Source organism: Hyperolius riggenbachi, chromosome 10 (genome assembly GCF_040937935.1).
Source record: "Hyperolius riggenbachi isolate aHypRig1 chromosome 10, aHypRig1.pri, whole genome shotgun sequence".
Lineage (NCBI taxonomy): Eukaryota > Metazoa > Chordata > Amphibia > Anura > Hyperoliidae > Hyperolius > Hyperolius riggenbachi.
In genome coordinates, this window is record NC_090655.1 from 242518653 (window position 1) to 242537648 (window position 18996).

At 49.4% G+C, this 18996-nt stretch overlaps 3 protein-coding genes across 3 annotated transcripts; 2 read left to right on the plus strand and 1 right to left on the minus strand.

Moving 5' to 3' along the window:
• Nucleotides 1-9747: 9747 nt before the first annotated feature.
• On the minus strand, nucleotides 9748-10140 carry LOC137536505 (histone H2A type 2-B-like). Its single transcript, XM_068258716.1, has one exon. It carries the CDS (start codon nucleotides 10138-10140, stop codon nucleotides 9748-9750), a length of 393 nt encoding a protein of 130 aa, XP_068114817.1.
• A 397-nt stretch (nucleotides 10141-10537) lies between these two features.
• Nucleotides 10538-10931, plus strand: LOC137536506 (histone H2B 1.1-like). Its single transcript, XM_068258717.1, has one exon. The coding sequence runs from the start codon at nucleotides 10548-10550 to the stop codon at nucleotides 10929-10931; it is 384 nt and encodes a 127-aa protein (XP_068114818.1). The 5' UTR covers nucleotides 10538-10547.
• A 2398-nt stretch (nucleotides 10932-13329) lies between these two features.
• Nucleotides 13330-13740, plus strand: LOC137536163 (histone H3.2). Its single transcript, XM_068258250.1, has one exon. The coding sequence runs from the start codon at nucleotides 13330-13332 to the stop codon at nucleotides 13738-13740; it is 411 nt and encodes a 136-aa protein (XP_068114351.1).
• Nucleotides 13741-18996: the final 5256 nt, after the last annotated feature.

Below are 18996 nucleotides of genomic sequence, written 5' to 3' on the forward strand. Positions count from 1 at the left end.
AACACCCGCGCCGTAGCAGGTGAGGAATCGCTGCCAGGCTCCACAAGGTTCACCCAGTGCGCGGTAAGGGAGATGTATCGACCCTGGCCGAACGCACTCGTCCAGGTGTCAGTGGTGAGGTGAACCTTGCAGGCAACGGCATTCTTCAAGCTTCGGGTTATTTAGCTGACCACGTGCTCATGCAACTCAGGCACTGCAGAGCGCGCAAAGTGGTAGCGGCTGGGAACCACGTAACGTGGGATGGCCACTGACATCATGCCCTTGAAGCTGTTTGTCTCCACCACTCGATATGGCAGCATTTCGCAGGCCAGAAGCTTGGCTATGCTGGCTGGCTGTTACTGCCACGGCCCGGGGGTCATTTGCTGGCAATTTCCTCTTGTGCTCAAACATCTCAGAGACAGACAACTCAACCGTAGCGCTGCACACCGAAGGGCTGTTGGTTGTTGTGTTTGATGAACACTGGGAGACCTCAAGAGCACTAGTCCGGAAAGTGACAGTGTCAGCATCGTCTGATGTTTGTGAATGTTGTGAACCACGCAATGGCTGGGCTACTGCTGCTGCTGAGGCGGGTCTGGTGGTGAGTCTGGTGAACCCAAGGGAGGCAGTGTTGCTGGTGGTACCCTGTCCTGCCGCGTTTGCCCACAGAGTGGGATGTTTGGATAGAATGTGGCGGCTCATGCTGGTGGTGGAGAGGTTGTTAATACTTTTCCCCCTGCTCAGGCGGGTCTTGCACACCTTGCAAATCGCCATGGTAACATCCTCAGTGCAGTCTTCAAAGAAAGCCCAGACTTTAACTGGCTGAGGACTCGGACCTCGTGCGTGATGTGCTGGTGCTGCTTAACCCACTGCTGGACGCTTGAGAGGTCATCCAAGTAATTATCTGGTCCTGTTCTTTTGGATCTGTGAGGGTTGTTGTCCTGGACAACATGGGCAGTATTGAGTGGGTTTTCTTGGGTGCTCCCCTGTGGCCTGTACGTGAACCATCAGGGGAAACACCTCTTCCCTTGCCCCTCCCTCTTTCACCGGATTTCTTCCTCATTTCACTTATCCTTAAAGTACACGCTGACTGGCAGCAGTACAGTGGCAGTACAGAAATGCTATACAGTGGTGGGTGAGCGGTGTACCACTATTGTCAGCAGTGACACAGAGCACAATGCTATACAGTGGCGGGTGAGCGGTGTACTACTGTTCCCAGCAGACACAGAGTGGAAGTAAACACAATGCTATATAGTGTGGCTGAGCCGTGTACACAGAGTGGCATTAAACACAATGCTATATAGTCTGCTATATAGTCACCCCGAACAGGGTGATGTTCTGCAGAACCCGAACAGTGGCAAACACTGTTCGCCCAACACTACTGGGAGGGAACGCAGATTTTAGTACCTAAACACACGATACAACATGTTTTCCGGGGTCGGACTCTGAGGCACATACAGATGGTCCCGATCATCATCCTCATCATACAACTCTTCTCCTGAGTCTGACCCACCCACCACCTCTGCCACCCCAACATCCCCAGACACAGACCCCTCATCGTCCTCAACATTAACTTGGGATGCTGGCCTGAGCCAGACCTCCTCCTCCACATCAGGCCCCATCATCTCCTCAATGGCAGCCCTCATTAATCGCTCTGGCGACGGACTGATGGACACAACGTTCTCCTCCGGGGAGGGCTGCTGCTGACCACTGGCTGCTGGGGTGGATGTTATAGCTTGCGTGGGGCGTTGGCTGTTGCTGTTGTTGGGAGTGCTGCTCACAGCGGAGGTCTCTGGGGAACTCATGTTGAGCTCATATAGTGGTTGACGGTGAGTGGAGTATTACTGATCCCAGCAATATACACACTGACTGGCAGAGTACGCAATGCTATATAGTGTGGCTGAGTGGTGTACACAGAGTGGCAGTAAACACAATGCTATATAGTCTGGCTGAGCGAGCGGTGTACTACTGTTCCCAGCAGAATCAGAGTGGCAGTAAACAATGGTATATAGTCTGGCTGAGCGGTGTACACAGAGTGTCAGTAAACAATGGTATATAGTCTGGCTGAGCGGTGTACACACAATGCTATATAGTCTGCTATATAGTGTCAGTAAACAATGGTATATAGTCTGGCTGAGCGAGCGGTGTACTACTGTTCCCAGCAGAATCAGAGTGGCAGTAAACAATGGTATATAGTCTGGCTGAGCGGTGTACACAGAGTGTCAGTAAACAATGGTATATAGTCTGGCTGAGCGAGCGGTGTACTACTGTTCCCAGCAGAATCAGAGTGGCAGTAAACAATGGTATATAGTCTGGCTGAGCGGTGTACACAGAGTGTCAGTAAACAATGGTATATAGTCTGGCTGAGCGGTGTACACAGAGTGTCAGTAAACAATGGTATATAGTCTGGCTGAGCGGTGTACACAGAGTGGCAGTAAACACAATGCTATATACTCTGGCTGAGCGAGCGGTGTACTACTGTTCCCAGCAGACACAGAACAGTAAACAGAATGCTATATAGTGTGGCTGAGCGAGCGGTGTACCACTATTCCCAGCAGACACAGAACAGTAAACAGAATGCTATATAGTGTGGCTGAGCGAGCGGTGTACCACTATTCCCAGCAGACACAGAACAGTAAACAGAATGCTATATAGTGTGGCTGAGCGAGCGGTGTACCACTATTCCCAGCAGACACAGAACAGTGAACAGAATGCTATATAGTGTGGCTGAGCGAGCGGTGTACCACTATTCCCAGCAGACACAGAACAGTGAACAGAATGCTATATAGTGTGGCTGAGCGAGCGGTGTACCACTATTCCCAGCAGACACAGAACAGTGAACAGAATGCTATATAGTGTGGATGAGCGAGCGGTGTACCACTATTCCCAGCAGACACAGAACAGTAAACAGAATGCTATATAGTGTGGCTGAGCGAGCGGTGTACCACTATTCCCAGCAGACACAGAACAGTAAACAGAATGCTATATAGTGTGGCTGAGCGAGCGGTGTACCACTATTCCCAGCAGACACAGAACAGTGAACAGAATGCTATATAGTGTGGCTGAGCGAGCGGTGTACCACTATTCCCAGCAGACACAGAACAGTGAACAGAATGCTATATAGTGTGGATGAGCGAGCGGTGTACCACTATTCCCAGCAGACACAGAACAGTAAACAGAATGCTATATAGTGTGGCTGAGCGAGCGGTGTACCACTATTCCCAGCAGACACAGAACAGTAAACAGAATGCTATATAGTGTGGCTGAGCGAGCGGTGTACCACTATTCCCAGCAGACACAGAACAGTGAACAGAATGCTATATAGTGTGGCTGAGCGAGCGGTGTACCACTATTCCCAGCAGACACAGAACAGTGAACAGAATGCTATATAGTGTGGCTGAGCGAGCGGTGTACCACTATTCCCAGCAGACACAGAACAGTGAACAGAATGCTATATAGTGTGGATGAGCGAGCGGTGTACCACTATTCCCAGCAGACACAGAACAGTAAACAGAATGCTATATAGTGTGGCTGAGCGAGCGGTGTACCACTATTCCCAGCAGACACAGAACAGTGAACAGAATGCTATATAGTGTGGCTGAGCGAGCGGTGTACCACTATTCCCAGCAGACACAGAACAGTGAACAGAATGCTATATAGTGTGGCTGAGCGAGCGGTGTACCACTATTCCCAGCAGACACAGAACAGTAAACAGAATGCTATATAGTGTGGCTGAGCGAGCGGTGTACCACTATTCCAAGCAGACACAGAACAGTGAACAGAATGCTATATAGTGTGGCTGAGCGAGCGGTGTACCACTATTCCCAGCAGACACAGAGTGGCAGTAAACAGAATGCTATATAGTGTGGCTGAGCGAGGTACACAGAGTGGCAGTAAACAGAATGCTATATAGTGTGGCTGAGCAAGCGGTGTACTACTATTCCCAGCAGACACAGAGTGGCAGTAAACAGAATGCTATATAGTGTGGCTGAGCGAGGTACACAGAGTGGCAGTAAACAGAATGCTATATAGTGTGGCTGAGCAAGCGGTGTACTACTGTTCCCAGCAGTGACACAATGACAGGGGGGACCCTGGCTAGCGTGGCTGGAGCGCGAACTACCCTGCCTGCCTACCCAAAGCTAAACCCACAGACAAATGGCGGAGATATGACGTGGTTCGGGTATTTATTTACCCGAACCACGTGACAGTTCGGCCAATCAGAGCGCGTTCGGGTCCGAACCACGTGACCCGTTCGGCCAATCACAGCGCTAGCCGAACGTTCGGGGAACGTTCGGCCATGCGCTCTTAGTTCGGCCATATGGCCGAACGGTTTGGCCGAGCACCGTCAGGTGTTCGGCCGAACTCGAACATCACCCGAACAGGGTGATGTTCTGCAGAACCCGAACAGTGGCGAACACTGTTCGCCCAACACTAGTATCAGCCACCCGGGTAGTTGCAAAAGTCTCAGCAAGGTCTGCAGCGACAGTGGCTGAAGCCGGCCTGCGTTCTAACACAAACTGTCGTACATCAGCAGGGCAAATGTTCAGAAATTGTTCGAGGACTATCAAGTCCTCCAGGACGCCATAAGACCCTTTGGTGAGGCCTAGCGTCCACTGGCGGAGTGTGGTGAGCAAGCTGCTGGCCACATCTCGGTACGAATCAGAAGACTTTTTCTGCCAGGCCCTAAACTTTTTCCGATAGGCTTCTGGCGTCAGCTGGTACTTAGTAATAATAGCGTCTTTTATAGCAGCATAATCATTATCCTTCTCCGCAGGCAATTCTGCGAAGGCATCAAGCGCTTTGTAGCGCAGCAAAGGTGTCAGATGTCTGGCCCACTGGTCTTGGGACAGACACTACTGACGGCATGCTTTTTCAAAAGACCGCAAAAACAAGTCAATGTCTGTGTCTTTTTCAATATTAGCAAATTTAAATTTTGCACTTACGGGTGGTGCAGCTCCTTCAGCAGGGAGGCTGGGCGGTGAACTCCGGCTGGCCTGTTGAACCTTTGCCATGTTGAGCTCATGCTGTCGTCTCTCCCGCGCCTCTGCAGATTGGCGCTCCCGTTCTCGCTCAGCGGCATCCCTCTCTGCGTGGCGTTCAGCAGCAGCAGCAGCAGCAGCTTGCCGCTCCCGTTCCTCCAGCATTTGGCGCTCTTCACGCATGCACTGCAGGTACTTGTCCAGGTCAGTGTCCATCAGCTTTTGTAATGCCTGCTGCATTAGCGGATCAGTACAAACGGACAGTCCAGTACTGGCCGGTTCCAGGCGAGTACTTTCAGAAACTCTGGGATTGGGGTCCACATTGACATTCTCCGGCGTAACTGTTGATGCAGGGCCCTCAGGATGCACAACCTCTGTACGGTCAGGAGTCTCAGTCTCTGGTTCCCCTCGATTGTCAGATGGGCTGGTATCCACTTCAGCGGACACTCCCGGCTCCCGCAGTTGCTGGGTATCCCATTGAAACAATTCCGTTACCAGGTCCTGTTGTTTCTTGCGGCCGACATCAATGCCTCTCTCTTGGCAAAGATTTTGCAGGTCCGCCAGGCCCATTTTCTTGTAGTTCCCGGACATTTCCATGCCAAATAAAATAAAACTTTTGGGGAGGGGTACTGGCTACACAGTCTCTCTGTATATATAAAAAATATATTGCCTTCCAGCTACACCAACGAATTAGTTCGTTTCTCGATAGCGCTAGCGCTATCGCAGATACTTTCAGCACAACACAGATCCCACCGCTGCCACCACTGTCACAGGGGCCCTTGTGGCTGACCGCACTTAGCCTTCTAAACGGTGCCAGCGCACAGATCGTGCGAACTCTGGTCGCAGTCAATGCGCAGGAACCGTTAAGAATTAGCCGCAGACAACTCAGAAGGGAGCCTGTGAGACACGGGTAATTACAACGTCACCTACTGGTTCAGAGTAAACTGCCACCACCGCGGTTACTATGGGACCGTGGGGCCCACTAACTGACTGACTAATCCTGCGAATAAAACGGTTAAACACACGATATTCTGTCTAGCCAACAACAAACAAACAGTAGCGTATCTTCAGAGACCCGGGATCATTTCTGTGTGTGCTGATAAGCAGGGTAGCGAAACAGTGAATGACTTGGGGAAAGTCGTTTATTCACGCAATATAAATAATTAATATATACAGACAATTATGAAACTCAACAATTATTAAAACAGTAATAGCCAGTATGAAAAATAAAAGAAGGGAGAAAAATACTTAGTTCCTGGAAAGATGTCCTTATTGTGGGAAGAATCATAAAGTTCTTGGTTTCAAAGTCCAGAGTTCAGAGTTCAGACCAGGTGGATGCCAGCATATCCTCAAGCTGGCATCTGATGAGTGCAAGATGGTTCAGTGTGGAGGACACTGAGTTTGGGTCCTCAGCCATTCTTATGCCCCTGCTTCAGTAGGAGGGAGTGAGGGCGGGGAGCCATACACCCCCTTCAAAGATGAGATGAGCCCTCCCCTTGTACTGGGGCTAGAAATCATATCTACCCATATATGGGCTCTATCTCACAGAACCGTACAGGTCAGGGCAGATTTATTAACATTTTCAGGTCTGTCTCGATTTACCCAGCGCCCTGATACCAGACATGAGGGGTGGGACCCCTGTGGTATCATCAGGGAGCTTTGAAACTGCCTAGCTGGCAGTCCTTACCTCCGAAGGTTCTGAAACTTCCTCAGAACCAGCACCGGGGCTCATGCTACACTTCCCCCACGTTTGGTGAAGCTGCCATCTCAGGAACCCCAGAAATATTACAGATCTGGGAAGTTATGGATTATGCCAGGATGAGACTCAGGTTTATTCAGGATGTTCTAGCTGCTAACAGCTGACTTTCCTTTGATCTTTAGCAGAGAGCAGAGTGTCCAGACCTCCCGTGGATTCGTAGCCTGCTTGGCTGCACCTAGGCATCCTTTGGTTAATTAACATCTCCATGAGATCAGCTAAGTGTCACCTGGTTCCCAGAGCCAAAAGGGAAATTGTGCCTTCCACAGGGAATATGTCCAAGCTAATTAACACCTTCCCCCCAGGCTGTCACTTCAGCTAAGACAGATCCCCCAGCTGTTCCTAGGCAGAGGAATACTAGGCATCAAATCTTGGTTTTATTGATCTGAAGCGCAATCGATGCAGGAATCGAGTGCGATCGTTCTTTTCTTCACGGGCGGTTCCAGGACGCGCCTGCGTCCCCGCAATCGTCCGTGACACAGCCACAGCGCTTTGGCCAGGGATCGCTACACAGCCGCAAAATGGCTGTATGAAGATCCCTGGCATTTTTTCCTATTTTCCCAATTTATTTTTATGTTTAGAGTGTGGGAATTTTTTTTTTTTTTTTAATTATGTGGAGTCCCCCCTCCTGAAACTTTTTAACCCCTTGTCCCCCATGCAGGCTGGGATAGCCAGAATGTGGAGCTCTGACCGATTGGGACTTCACACCCTGACTATACCAGCTGCAAAAAAGGTCCCTTAATGCCGATTTTTGTTCCGGGGTATATGTTGGGGGGGCCCCCAGGTTTATTTTGCCCTGGGGCCCCATTGTTGCTTAAACCGGCCCGGCCTCTCAGACCCCAACATTTTTATTCGGTTTCAACTATCTTTTGCCAAACGGATCCGGATCGCATCCTGATGAACACCTGATGCAACCTGACGGATCAGAACCGTACGGTTCCGATCCGGATCCGGTCAGGTCATCCGGTCCGTTTGGCAGGGAACCGCAAGTGTGAACCGGCCCTTATAAAGAGCGGTTGCGCTAATGGTGGTGGAGGTGCTGATTTTGTCTGATACAAGTACAGTTGATAAAGGGCAGAGAAGCGCCAGGGGCGCACCCTCTACGGCTTCAGGGGCTAAGCGAGTCTGTCCCCTTACCAGTCATACTGTACAAAAGGCCCTTTTCAGGGCCACCCACTTCATCCATGAAAGTGCTGTCATGTCACCAAGGTAGCCAGCATTGCTATAAGCAGCGCATTGCAATAGCGGGTATTGTGGTTTTTATCGGGATCCCGCTGAATGGTGCGGGCGATACAAGCAGATCCGTTCCAGGTAATTCCTGCATTGAGCAGCCTGGTAACTTCTGCTTAGTTAATCATCCCAGCCCAGATTATTAGCGGCTTATATTATAGGGTTGGCTGTTAAGAAAATGGATAACGGCTGCTCAGAGATTGGAGAGTTCCAGCATTTGCAGGCAGCGCTGAGCTCCTCTCTGGAAGCTGTACGCCCCCTATAGCCGGCTGTGTCACCTGGGATGGGACCGGAGACAGATCGGTGCTGGAATAGCAGTGTGGTGGGTTAGCAGGAACACGCTCGCAGCAGAGACTCAGACCTCATGTAATCTTTATTGTAGGTGCGCAAATCGTGACTGATCGAATCTAGGGGTGTATAGTTGGTGGAGATCGATAAAATGGCGGGAAAGACCGTTAGCACACGCGCGGGATATTTGAAAACTTCGGCTAATCAGATCAACTGCCCGGGACACAACGGCTTCGGCGGATAAGCAAGTCTGTCTCCTTACGTTGTCTATACAAGTGCTGTCGTGTCATCTCCGCGTACTGAGCAGTGTCGGGCTCATATACCTCCGATCATTGCTTAACCCAAAAGCTTTTCTTGGAGCCTCATTCTGAGCTGATATACATGAGACGATGATTGTCTCGGGCATCGCATCTACTCTAATCCCACCAGCATGTTTCTATAGCTAATACTTACAGAAATAATTCCAACCAGGTACTAACCTTTGTACTTGGCGAAATAAACACAATTCTGATTTCCTTCCCTATAGAAGCCAATACAAAGTATCATTTCTGTTGCGGAGTTATTTCCTGTATCTCCCTGGCGACGCACCGCTGCCCCCATGCGGGGAATAAGAGAACAGCACTCCGGTGCCTTTCTGTCAGTTCCCTCCAAATTTTAAGACTTTCCAAAGGCAACACAACTCATTGCTTCATTATCTGACTAGTTATTTTACAATATAATATTAATCGTTAAATGACACGGAGAACATCTTTAAAATCTCCTCAATGCTTAGCAAATGCTGGGCCGGCTATTCCAATCTATATAAATACAAACCTCCCGTACCTCTTATGGAGGAGCTGTGAGCTGACATTGCCGGGGCAATGCTGAATATTACGGGGCAGCATCACATGATGCCGCAACACAGAGCTGCACATCCATCCCGGGGAAATTCAGCGGCAAATATGAAAAGAGTAACCGCTCTGCCTCCACCAATCACAGCTACAGAAGCTGCTGTCATCAGCCAATAAGTGTCGGATTCCAATTGAAATAAGCAAGGGGGAGATACAACCTAAAAAAGCAGCATCCCCGCCACTGTGTAGATTAGATGATGCAATCAATAGGAGCATACTCTTTGCTTAGAACGCTTGTGTTCTTTGTCCTATACGTGCTTTTGTGTTCCTCGCATATACATCACACGTCTATAGCAGCTCTATACCAACATGCGTGTGAATTGGAACAGGAGTATTCCTCCTGTAACAGGAACACGTGCAACTGCCAGTCAGGGGGATCCCTCCGATCCGCTTATAAAGGGTTTGACTGATAGTAGCGTTACTTCCATGTATGGAATGTAACCATTGATGTGTACGTTACATTAGTCTTCGCTAATAGGGGGTGTTCATCGCAGATTATAAGCAAGTGACATCTCCGCATGCAGAGGAAGCACAATAATGCGCATCAGGCTCTCTATAGACAGTGTGGGTGGCTCTGAAAAGAGCCTTTGTGGTTCTGTACTGTGTGTCCGGAGGCTGCTGCAGGGAGTTACTTGCTCTTGGCGGCCTTGTGGCTCTCGGTCTTCTTGGGCAGCAGCACGGCCTGGATGTTGGGCAGGACGCCCCCCTGGGCGATGGTCACCCCACCCAGCAGCTTGTTGAGCTCCTCGTCGTTGCGCACGGCCAGCTGCAGGTGGCGGGGGATGATGCGGGTCTTCTTGTTGTCCCGAGCGGCGTTACCAGCCAGCTCCAGGATCTCAGCGGTCAGATACTCCAGCACTGCGGCCAGATAGACCGGAGCTCCGGCTCCCACCCGCTGCGCATAGTTGCCCTTCCTCAGCAGACGGTGAACACGGCCGACTGGGAACTGCAGGCCGGCCCGGGAGGAGCGAGTCTTGGCCTTGGCACGAGCCTTGCCACCTTGTTTGCCTCTTCCGGACATGATGACTTCGGGGATACAGATAACTCTCCAACACGAGAATAGCCGAACCCAACCCTCCTCCTGCCCTATATACTCTGCTGCCCGACCCGCGCTGCCACCTGATTGGCTGCTATTCAACTCAGCCAATAGTATGCCTGTCTAGCATTCCACTAATCTGCAAATACCAGGGAGGAGCTCTCTTTATAAGCAGCCAATTGTTTCCAGAGTTCTTTGTTGCGCTGTTCGACGACGCAGCCTCTCTTCAAGCCAATCAGATATAAGAGACGGTCATCAGGCGGCGCTAGTGACGCTATCCAATAGTGTGAGCCGGCTCTCCTGCAGCCTGATTAGCATAGGCCGCCTATATAAGGAGGGGAGGCGGCGTTACTCCTGTGTCTCCGCATTCTGCAGAGTTACTGAGAATCAGCATGGCTCCTGAACCAACCAAGTCCGCCCCGGCGCCCAAGAAGGGCTCTAAGAAAGCGGTGAGCAAGACTCAGAAGAAGGATGGCAAGAAGCGCAGGAAGACCAGGAAGGAGAGCTACGCCATCTACGTGTACAAGGTGCTGAAGCAGGTGCACCCCGACACCGGCATCTCCTCCAAGGCCATGAGCATCATGAACTCCTTCGTCAATGACATCTTCGAGCGCATCGCCGGGGAAGCTTCCCGCCTGGCTCATTACAACAAGCGCTCCACCATCACCTCCCGGGAGATCCAGACCGCCGTCCGCCTGCTGCTGCCGGGAGAGCTGGCCAAGCACGCCGTGTCCGAGGGCACCAAGGCAGTCACCAAGTACACCAGCGCCAAGTAATCTCCTCTCACCCGACTACACAGGAAACCCAAAGGCTCTTTTCAGAGCCACCCACTCATTCACTGCGGAGCTGTTTAATGCAATTATCTGTGCTGTACAGGGTTAGGAATAGATGTGTAAGGACCAGGGAGGTGATTCCCACACTGAGATTACCAATTTTCTGCAGCCGTGGAATTCTGATCACTAAATATAGGCACTCCTAGAGGGGTCTTTAGAAATGAAAAGGTGGGGAGTATTTGGAATACTTTTTTCTGCAGCGTTTACACTTCAATCAGAATCTTGGAGATCTCTGTGTACTTGGAGTTGCCGCATAGTATTCCTGAGAATACAATCTAGAATCTTTTATTCCTGTGTCTCCAGGCATATAGATTGCCCGGGTTGATGAATATGCCGCACTGTATTCAGAGAAGCCGGGGTGGAGATCGCTGGTATAAAGCGGCCACACGGACCAGCGACCTCCGCATTCACCTAGAGTCTGCGGCTGGTGGGGTTGGTTAGAAGCGGGACAGAATTGGATACGGTGACGTCTCTCAATAGAACAGGATAATGAATAAGCGAGAACTAATCCTGGGCTAGTGTGGTGGAATAAATATCACTAAAGCTCAGCTAGCAACACAAATAACCGCTTTTAGCACGTTTCACATTCAAAAGCCTTCTAAAGTCCTCCATTATTTCCCGGTACTGTAAACAATTAAAAGGAAATCGGAGGGTTTGATAACTGAGACACACATGAGGACGCCAAACCATCCAGATATCCGATCTGCTGGGAATTTCCAGCAAAACTAATCCCGATCCACGGAATTCTAGAGCGTTCCTCCCGGTTACATCGGTCTGTGTGTGGAGCGAGGAGACTCCCTATTGCTGCCGCTGCTAATGCCCCGCCGAGGGGGGAGGGAGATCTCAGCTCTCCTAAACTGTCTCCATTACAATAGGAATCACCAGCAGGGCCGATCTAAAAACCGACACACCGTAAACTTCGGATATGTGTAATATACAGATCTGCACACAGCTCGTCTATTCCTCCCGCTATAACTCGCCGCTATAGGAGATTCCATAAGAACGCAATCAGTCATCCTTTCACAATAGCGGCTACTCTAACACAGTAATGTTCCGGCGGGACATTTGACAAATGAAACATGTTCTCCAGTAGCCAATCAGATAAAGACTTCCAATCACCCCGGCCAATCAAAGCCAGAGCGCCGTAATACTGTATAGGAGTATCCGCATGGCGGTGGGAGTTGTGCGCCTTCCCGGTCACAGTCATTCATTGGCCGCGGTTATTAGATCACGCGCAGTACACAGTATATGGAGGTGGAATGATAGACAATTGGCTCTGCGCGCTGTCTCGCGTCACCATGTAGAGGGCGTGGTGTGAGGCAGCCAATGACAGAGAGGCTCGGGCTGTATAAAAGGGCGCTTCCCGGTGTAATGTCAGATATTGCAGCCCGGTGTTGTGTCTGATTATGCTGCCTTTGGATTTGCGCTGCCACGCATGCGCAGTAGGAGACTGTGCAGCCACAGTTCCTATTTATGCTGCTGATGGTAAAATACTAACTATCTCTGCCAGGGACGGATCAAGACCAAGTAGCGCCTGGGGCAAGGTCAGGTGTTGGCGCCTAAACTGCCATTCATTTTGCTGCCTTTTTAAGAATTCAACAAACTGCGCCTGGGGCAAGATACCCGCTTGCCCCCTGCCCCCCCCCCCAGATCCGTCCCTGATCTCTGCTTCTTCACATCCTACACTCCCCAAATTTTGAGGGTAGGGAGGGGACCCCCCGAACTACCTCTGCCAAATTGCAGCCCCCGAGACCCACTGGTTCCCGAGATAGGTTCCTCTAATCTATCTCCGGAACCAGCGGCATTATAATTAACTTCACACTGAGCATGCATGCTACGTGTGGAAGGGAGCTTCCGGGCAGCGCAATCAGACATTACACCGGAAGCAGCCATCCTCACTGAGTATCGCGCATGCTCAGTGAGAAGTTAGACATTATTTACCTGAAATATCTCCGCTTCCGCACCACGTACACTTCCGAAATTTTCAGGGGAGGACGGGAACCCCCAGATCTAGCTCTGTGTCGAATTGCAGCCCCCTAGCCCTGCTAGTTCCCGAGATAGGTTTGCTGCAATCAGTCTCAGGAACCAGCGGGGCTCGGGGGCTGCAATTCGGCACAGAGCTAGATCTGGGGTCCCCTCCCTCCCCTGAAAATTTCGGGGGTGTATGTGGTGCGGAAGCGGAGATATTTAGGACGTTTTACGTGGCTGCACAATTTAATGGGAAGCAGGCTCCTACTGCACATGCGGGGCTGCACAACGTGCAGGGCTGCAATAGCTGACATTACATCGGCCGCTCTTCTCATTTTATTTCCGTAAGTGAATAGAGATTACTGCCTGAGCGATGGCCAGGACCAAGCAGACCGCCCGCAAGTCCACAGGAGGGAAAGCTCCCCGCAAGCAGCTGGCCACCAAAGCCGCCCGGAAGAGCGCCCCGGCCACCGGAGGAGTGAAGAAGCCTCACCGCTACCGGCCCGGTACAGTGACTCTCCGAGAGATCCGCCGCTACCAGAAATCCACCGAGCTGCTGATCCGCAAGCTGCCCTTCCAGCGCCTGGTGCGGGAGATCGCCCAGGACTTCAAGACCGACCTGCGCTTCCAGAGCTCGGCCGTCATGGCTCTGCAGGAGGCCAGCGAGGCTTATCTGGTGGGGCTCTTCGAGGACACCAACCTGTGCGCCATCCACGCCAAGAGGGTCACCATCAAGCCCAAAGACATCCAGCTGGCCCGCAGGATCCGCGGCGAGAGGGCATAAGCGCCTCATACATTATCACCCACAACACAAAGGCTCTTTTCAGAGCCACCCACTCTGTCTCTATGGAGCTGTCACTGTGTAATTATGAGTAGCAGAATAGTGATGGATTTTGAATTAGAGATGGGAAGTCTCCGTCTCCTGTAGTGATGCTGTCCAATCACGCTCTCGCAGGAGAGCGTGATTGGACAGCGTCACTGTAGGAGACAGAGACCAGCAGGGCAGTAGCAGCAGCATGCGGAGCGGAGCTAGCATCATCTGAAGCTCGGTAAGTTATTCTCCGCTCGCTGCTGGCTGCACTTCTGGAGGAGGGGGTTGCGCGGAAGGGGGGGGCCCTAGGTGAGGGAGGGGAGGCTTCCCCCCCTCCCCACCACTCTGTGCCCAATTTCCCCCCTTCCAAGCTGTGCCCCCCTCCCTCTTAGCTCTGGGGCCCCCAGGAGGCGGGGCAGTCGGGGCCCACCGATGGGACCATTGGTGGTTCGGTGGCTCAGTCCGAGCCTGGTCGCTATAGCTCTCTTCAATTTTGCTCAGCAGTGCAGATTGATAATAGTGAAAACATTTATGTATACGTATATAAAACTGCTAGTTAAAGTGGACCTGAACTCTAGCGCTGGCCAGAAGGAATACGTAGAAATGCACCCTGCATGTATTTAGAGTTTAGCCTGTCTAATTCCCTCATCTGTGTCTAAGCACAAATTGTAATGTGATCTCTCAGCTGTGTCAGTTGACTGCTACAGCAGGGAGCTCATATGTACCGTAAATACAGGACGTAATGTCTGCTTCAATGAAAGCAGGAAATAGACAAATTGCAGATTTATTGCTAGAATTGTATCAGCTGTAACAAAGAAATGTTTTTCTTTTAAGCCAGCCAGTCGCTGGTAAGGTACATTGCTTGCTGTATTTGGCTGGTTGTTGTATACTGGGTTCTACATACAGTACAGCACCAGTATCTGTACCTGTTTATACAGTATGGCGCCAGTACATACAGTACAGTATACAAATGACCAACAGTCATATTAGTATATCCCAAAATGTATATTTTAACTGGAAAAGTTGGAAGTTGTCACATACGCCTAATTATGCTTTATACATTTTTGAAACTGGGTGATGCATACATTTAATTAGTTATCACCCAGGTTCAAAAATTCATAAACAATCATAAGCTGTATACACATGCTACATGAAATTCGGCTGATAACGTCTCTGCTGAGAATCCAGCATGTGCTGCAGTGCTGACCCCTCCTGACCAGCGATCAGCCTGGCAGAAGGTGGGCGGAGAGCATTGTTCTCATCAGTCAGTGGCTGCACCGTTCCGTTGGTTCTCCGCCTCCCCACATAGCAGCAGAATACATTTCTAGCCTACAGCCTAGTGACGCATCTGTACAGCTTCAATGTAACTCAAGGAATCAGGTTTCAATCCCCATAGGGCCAATTTTAAAATGTTCCTGTTATGTAATAACACAAGCATTTCTACTTACCTGTGGCTTCCTACAGCCCCTGTAGAGAGTGTATATAAGGAACAGAGGCGCCAAAAGTATAAAATTAGATTAAATGAGCTTAAAAACCAACTTAACTGGCAGAAATGAAGGAGGAAGTGGTGGTCTTACCTCCCTCAAGCAGACACGACAACAACTGCGATTGTTGACAGTGGTGCTTAACTTGAATCCTTGTGCAGATCGCTTGATACTCCTCCCTGTATTGCCTGATGAAGCGGGATTGAGCCTGCGAAACGCGTTGCAATTTTTTGGGAGTTTCTAATAAATGTGTTTGACTGTCTGAAGCGCAGTTGTTGTCGTGTCTGCTTGAGGAAGGTAAGATCACCACTTCCTCCTTCATTTTTGCCAATTAAGTAGGTTTTTAAGCTCATTTAATCTAATTTTATACTTTTGGAGCCTCTGTTCCTTATATACAATTTCGAGTCCACCCCTGGTGGAGGGTTTCTACCCTTTTTTCCTGTCTACAGAGAGTGACGTCTTAATCCTGAGTGGGGTCAGGACAATCTCCCCTGCGTTTACAGTGGTTACCTGCTGGTGACCCTGACTTGTGAGTATCTAGCAATACAAATTTATTGCCACCTTATCCAGTACGTATTACACTATTGGGGCTCTTGGTGTTCCCTGTTTTTAACCCTGTAGACAGTGGGCTGTCTTGGGGTCCTTCCCATCCCACCCATTCCTCCACTGTCCACCCTGGTAAAGTCCCTGACTAAACCAGTCAGGGACAACTGCGCATGATTGGCCCCGCCGGGTTCATCCTTGGATCACATTTCTACCGTCACTGTGCAGTTACAAGCCTTAACTAACTGCGCAGTTGCAGAATGCTCCTGGCCATTGGGAACGCATTAAAGGACGCACACAGCCAGGTCTGTGCATGCGCAATAGTCTCCGACTAGGCGACTACAAGGGCCGACAGCGCCTGAATGAATGGTTGCCAGATCGACACAGAGGAAGCCCCAGGCAAGTAGAAATACTTGTTTATTACATTTCAGGTTTCCTTCAGGCTGGTTTTATACTGCAAACTGGCACCAGCGATGCGGCGCAAGCACCGCTCCGCCACAAACAGCCCTTCAGGGAATACCGTGTTACTATGCGGTATTCCCTGTTAACATCCAGTGTGAAAGGGCCCTGAAGAGGAAGCCAATTAACTTATCTCAGATGTATGACAAAACCAGAGTGCCCGGTGTAAACCCATGTGAGACTGTTATTACTATGGCCAGGGCCGGGCCGAGGCATAGGCTGGAGAGGCTCCAGCCTCAGGGCGCAGTGTAGGAGGGGGCGCACAATTCATTCAACTGTCATTCCTAATTGTGTATGAAGCAGAAAGAAATAAGAAAAGGGGATACATAGCAGTAACTACAAGCCAGATAACCAGATATTAAGGTGTTGGGGAGGGTATGGGCCCTGTGGCCCTCTTAGTCTAATAGTAATCAGTGTGTGACAGCTGGGTGGGAGGGGTGGAGGGGTGCACTTTGGTGTCTCAGCCTTGGGTGCTGGAGGACCTTGTCCCTGCTCTGACTATGGCACCTTGTCAACCACCCATAATGTAATTTGCGGTGCCAACAGGGTGATTTGTGAGCCAAAAGAGTTTGACTCTTACTGAGTTAGTGGTGGTAGTGGCAGTGAATCCACCGCCGGAGGAGTTTGGCTCCTACTGAGTATGGCCCAGTGCACACCAAAAACCTCTAGCAGATCTGCTAACTCTAGAGGTTTTTGAAGCAGATTTTCAGAGCGATTCCTAGGCATGTTTAGGGCCCATTCACACTAGAGTGTTTTGCCGTGATTTCGGCAACAGGGCCGGTTTAAGCAACAATGGGGCCCTAGGGCAGAATAAACCTGGGGGGCCCCCCAACATATACCCCGAACAAAAATCGGCATTAGGGGATCTTTTTTGCAGCTGGTATAGTCAGGGTGTGAAGTCCCAATCGGTCAGAGCTCCACATTCTGGCTATCCCAGCCTGCATGGGGGACAAGGGGTTAAAAAGTTTCAGGAGGGGGAACCCCACATAATTATTTTTTTTTTAAATTCCCACACTCTAAACATAAAAAAAAAATTGGGAAAATAGGAAAAAATGACAGGGATCTTCATACAGCCATATTGCGCTGTATAGCGATCCCTGGCCAAAGCGCTGCGGCTGCGTATAGACCCCCTGGAAACCCCGTCAGGAAATTGATTGTGCTTTCGTTTGATACATGTAAAATGACACTACCGTTAGGTTTGCTACTAAAAGTTACATTTACCGCATTTAAAACTATACTTTTTTCGTTCTAAACTTTAAAATCGATTTTCTCAAAAACTATAAGGTCTTTTTGAAAAATTGTTTTTTCCTCTTATTCCTAATGATCTCCTTAACATATCCTGCAAATTTAGGGTTTCTAGCATTTAAGGTGGATTTGCTATTAACCATTAAAGTCGGCAGGTTTTTAAATGTTTTTTTTTTCCTTTAAAACTTTAAAATCGATTTTCTCAAAAACTATAAGGCCGATTTGAAAAAAATTGTTTTCCTCTTGTAGCCACTGGGGGCCCCTACAAGCTCTGGGGCCCTGGGGCAGCTGCCTCCTTTGCCTTAATGGTAGCGCCGGCCCTGTTCGGCAAAATGCTCAAACGCTAGCATTTTTTAAAAGCGCTAGTGCAATAAAACCCTATGGGCCCGTTCTTACTTGGGTGATTTGCGCTAATCGCCGCAAATTACCCCAAAACAGCCAAAACCGCTAAACGCAAATGCATCACATGCACCATTTTCAGGCGATTTCCCGGCAATCACGTTTCAGTGCTATAGAAGCGCTAAATGCGATTGCGTCAAAATAGCTGCAGTGTTCAGTGATTTTTCCGTGTGAAATCGCGAAAAAATCACTCCTGCAAAACGCCGGCAAAAATTGCTAGCGTTTTGCGTTTCTAAGTGTGAATGGGGCCTTAGAGAGGTTTTCTAAACATGCCTAGCATTTTTCAGAGTAGTTTTCCACTTTCCTATATTTTAACATTGAGGCAGAAACGCCTCAGAAATCTGAAAAAATGCTGCAGCCCCAGAGTTTGCATTTGTAGAAAAAATGAACCGCTCTGGTGTGCACCATCCCATTCACTTTCATTAGCCAAGCGATTTTCCCCCTGCAAGCGTTTTAAAAAACGCTTCAGAACCACTCTGGTGTGCACCAGCCCTTATTGGCGATAGTGGTGATGAATCCTGTGAGAGTAAATAGTTGCTCGAATACCTCATTATCCTATTCGAGTTTGGTCGAATTCGGATAGTAAACTATCCGAATTCACTTGAAGTTTGATATTCGAGTTAATCGAATATCCGATTCGACCTCAGATATCCGACGTCACTATCCGAGTCTGTATTCAAATAAAATATTCCAGCTGGCGTTAAATAGCTTGTAAAACTTGTATAGGAGGTCAATGATGCATGAAACCACCTTTTTTATGAAGAAAAACATCAAGTGATTATGTGGTGATGTAGTAGTTATAAAAAAAGGTATCAAAAATAGTAAATTAACTTCATGAAAAGTGTTGGCATGAGAAGGTGTGTCCAAAATGGTTATTGGAAGTCTTCATTTACGTCGTCTTCATCTTCTTCTTCTATATCTTCTTCTTCTATATCTTCTTCTTCTTCTATATCTTCTTCTTCTTCTATATCTTCTTCTTCTTTTATATCTTCTTCTTCTTCTAGATCTTCTTCTAGATCTTTTTCTTCTTCTATATCATCATCTTCTTCTTCTTCTTCTTCTATATATTCTTCTTTTATATCTTCTTCTTCGTCTTCTA

Excerpts from the sequence above, each read along its gene's own strand:
- LOC137536163 (XM_068258250.1), top strand. The coding sequence starts at position 13,330 with ATGGCCAGGACCAAGCAGACCGCCCGCAAGTCCACAGGAGGGAAAGCT.
- LOC137536506 (XM_068258717.1), top strand. The coding sequence starts at position 10,548 with ATGGCTCCTGAACCAACCAAGTCCGCCCCGGCGCCCAAGAAGGGCTCT.
- LOC137536505 (XM_068258716.1), bottom strand. The coding sequence starts at position 10,140 with ATGTCCGGAAGAGGCAAACAAGGTGGCAAGGCTCGTGCCAAGGCCAAG.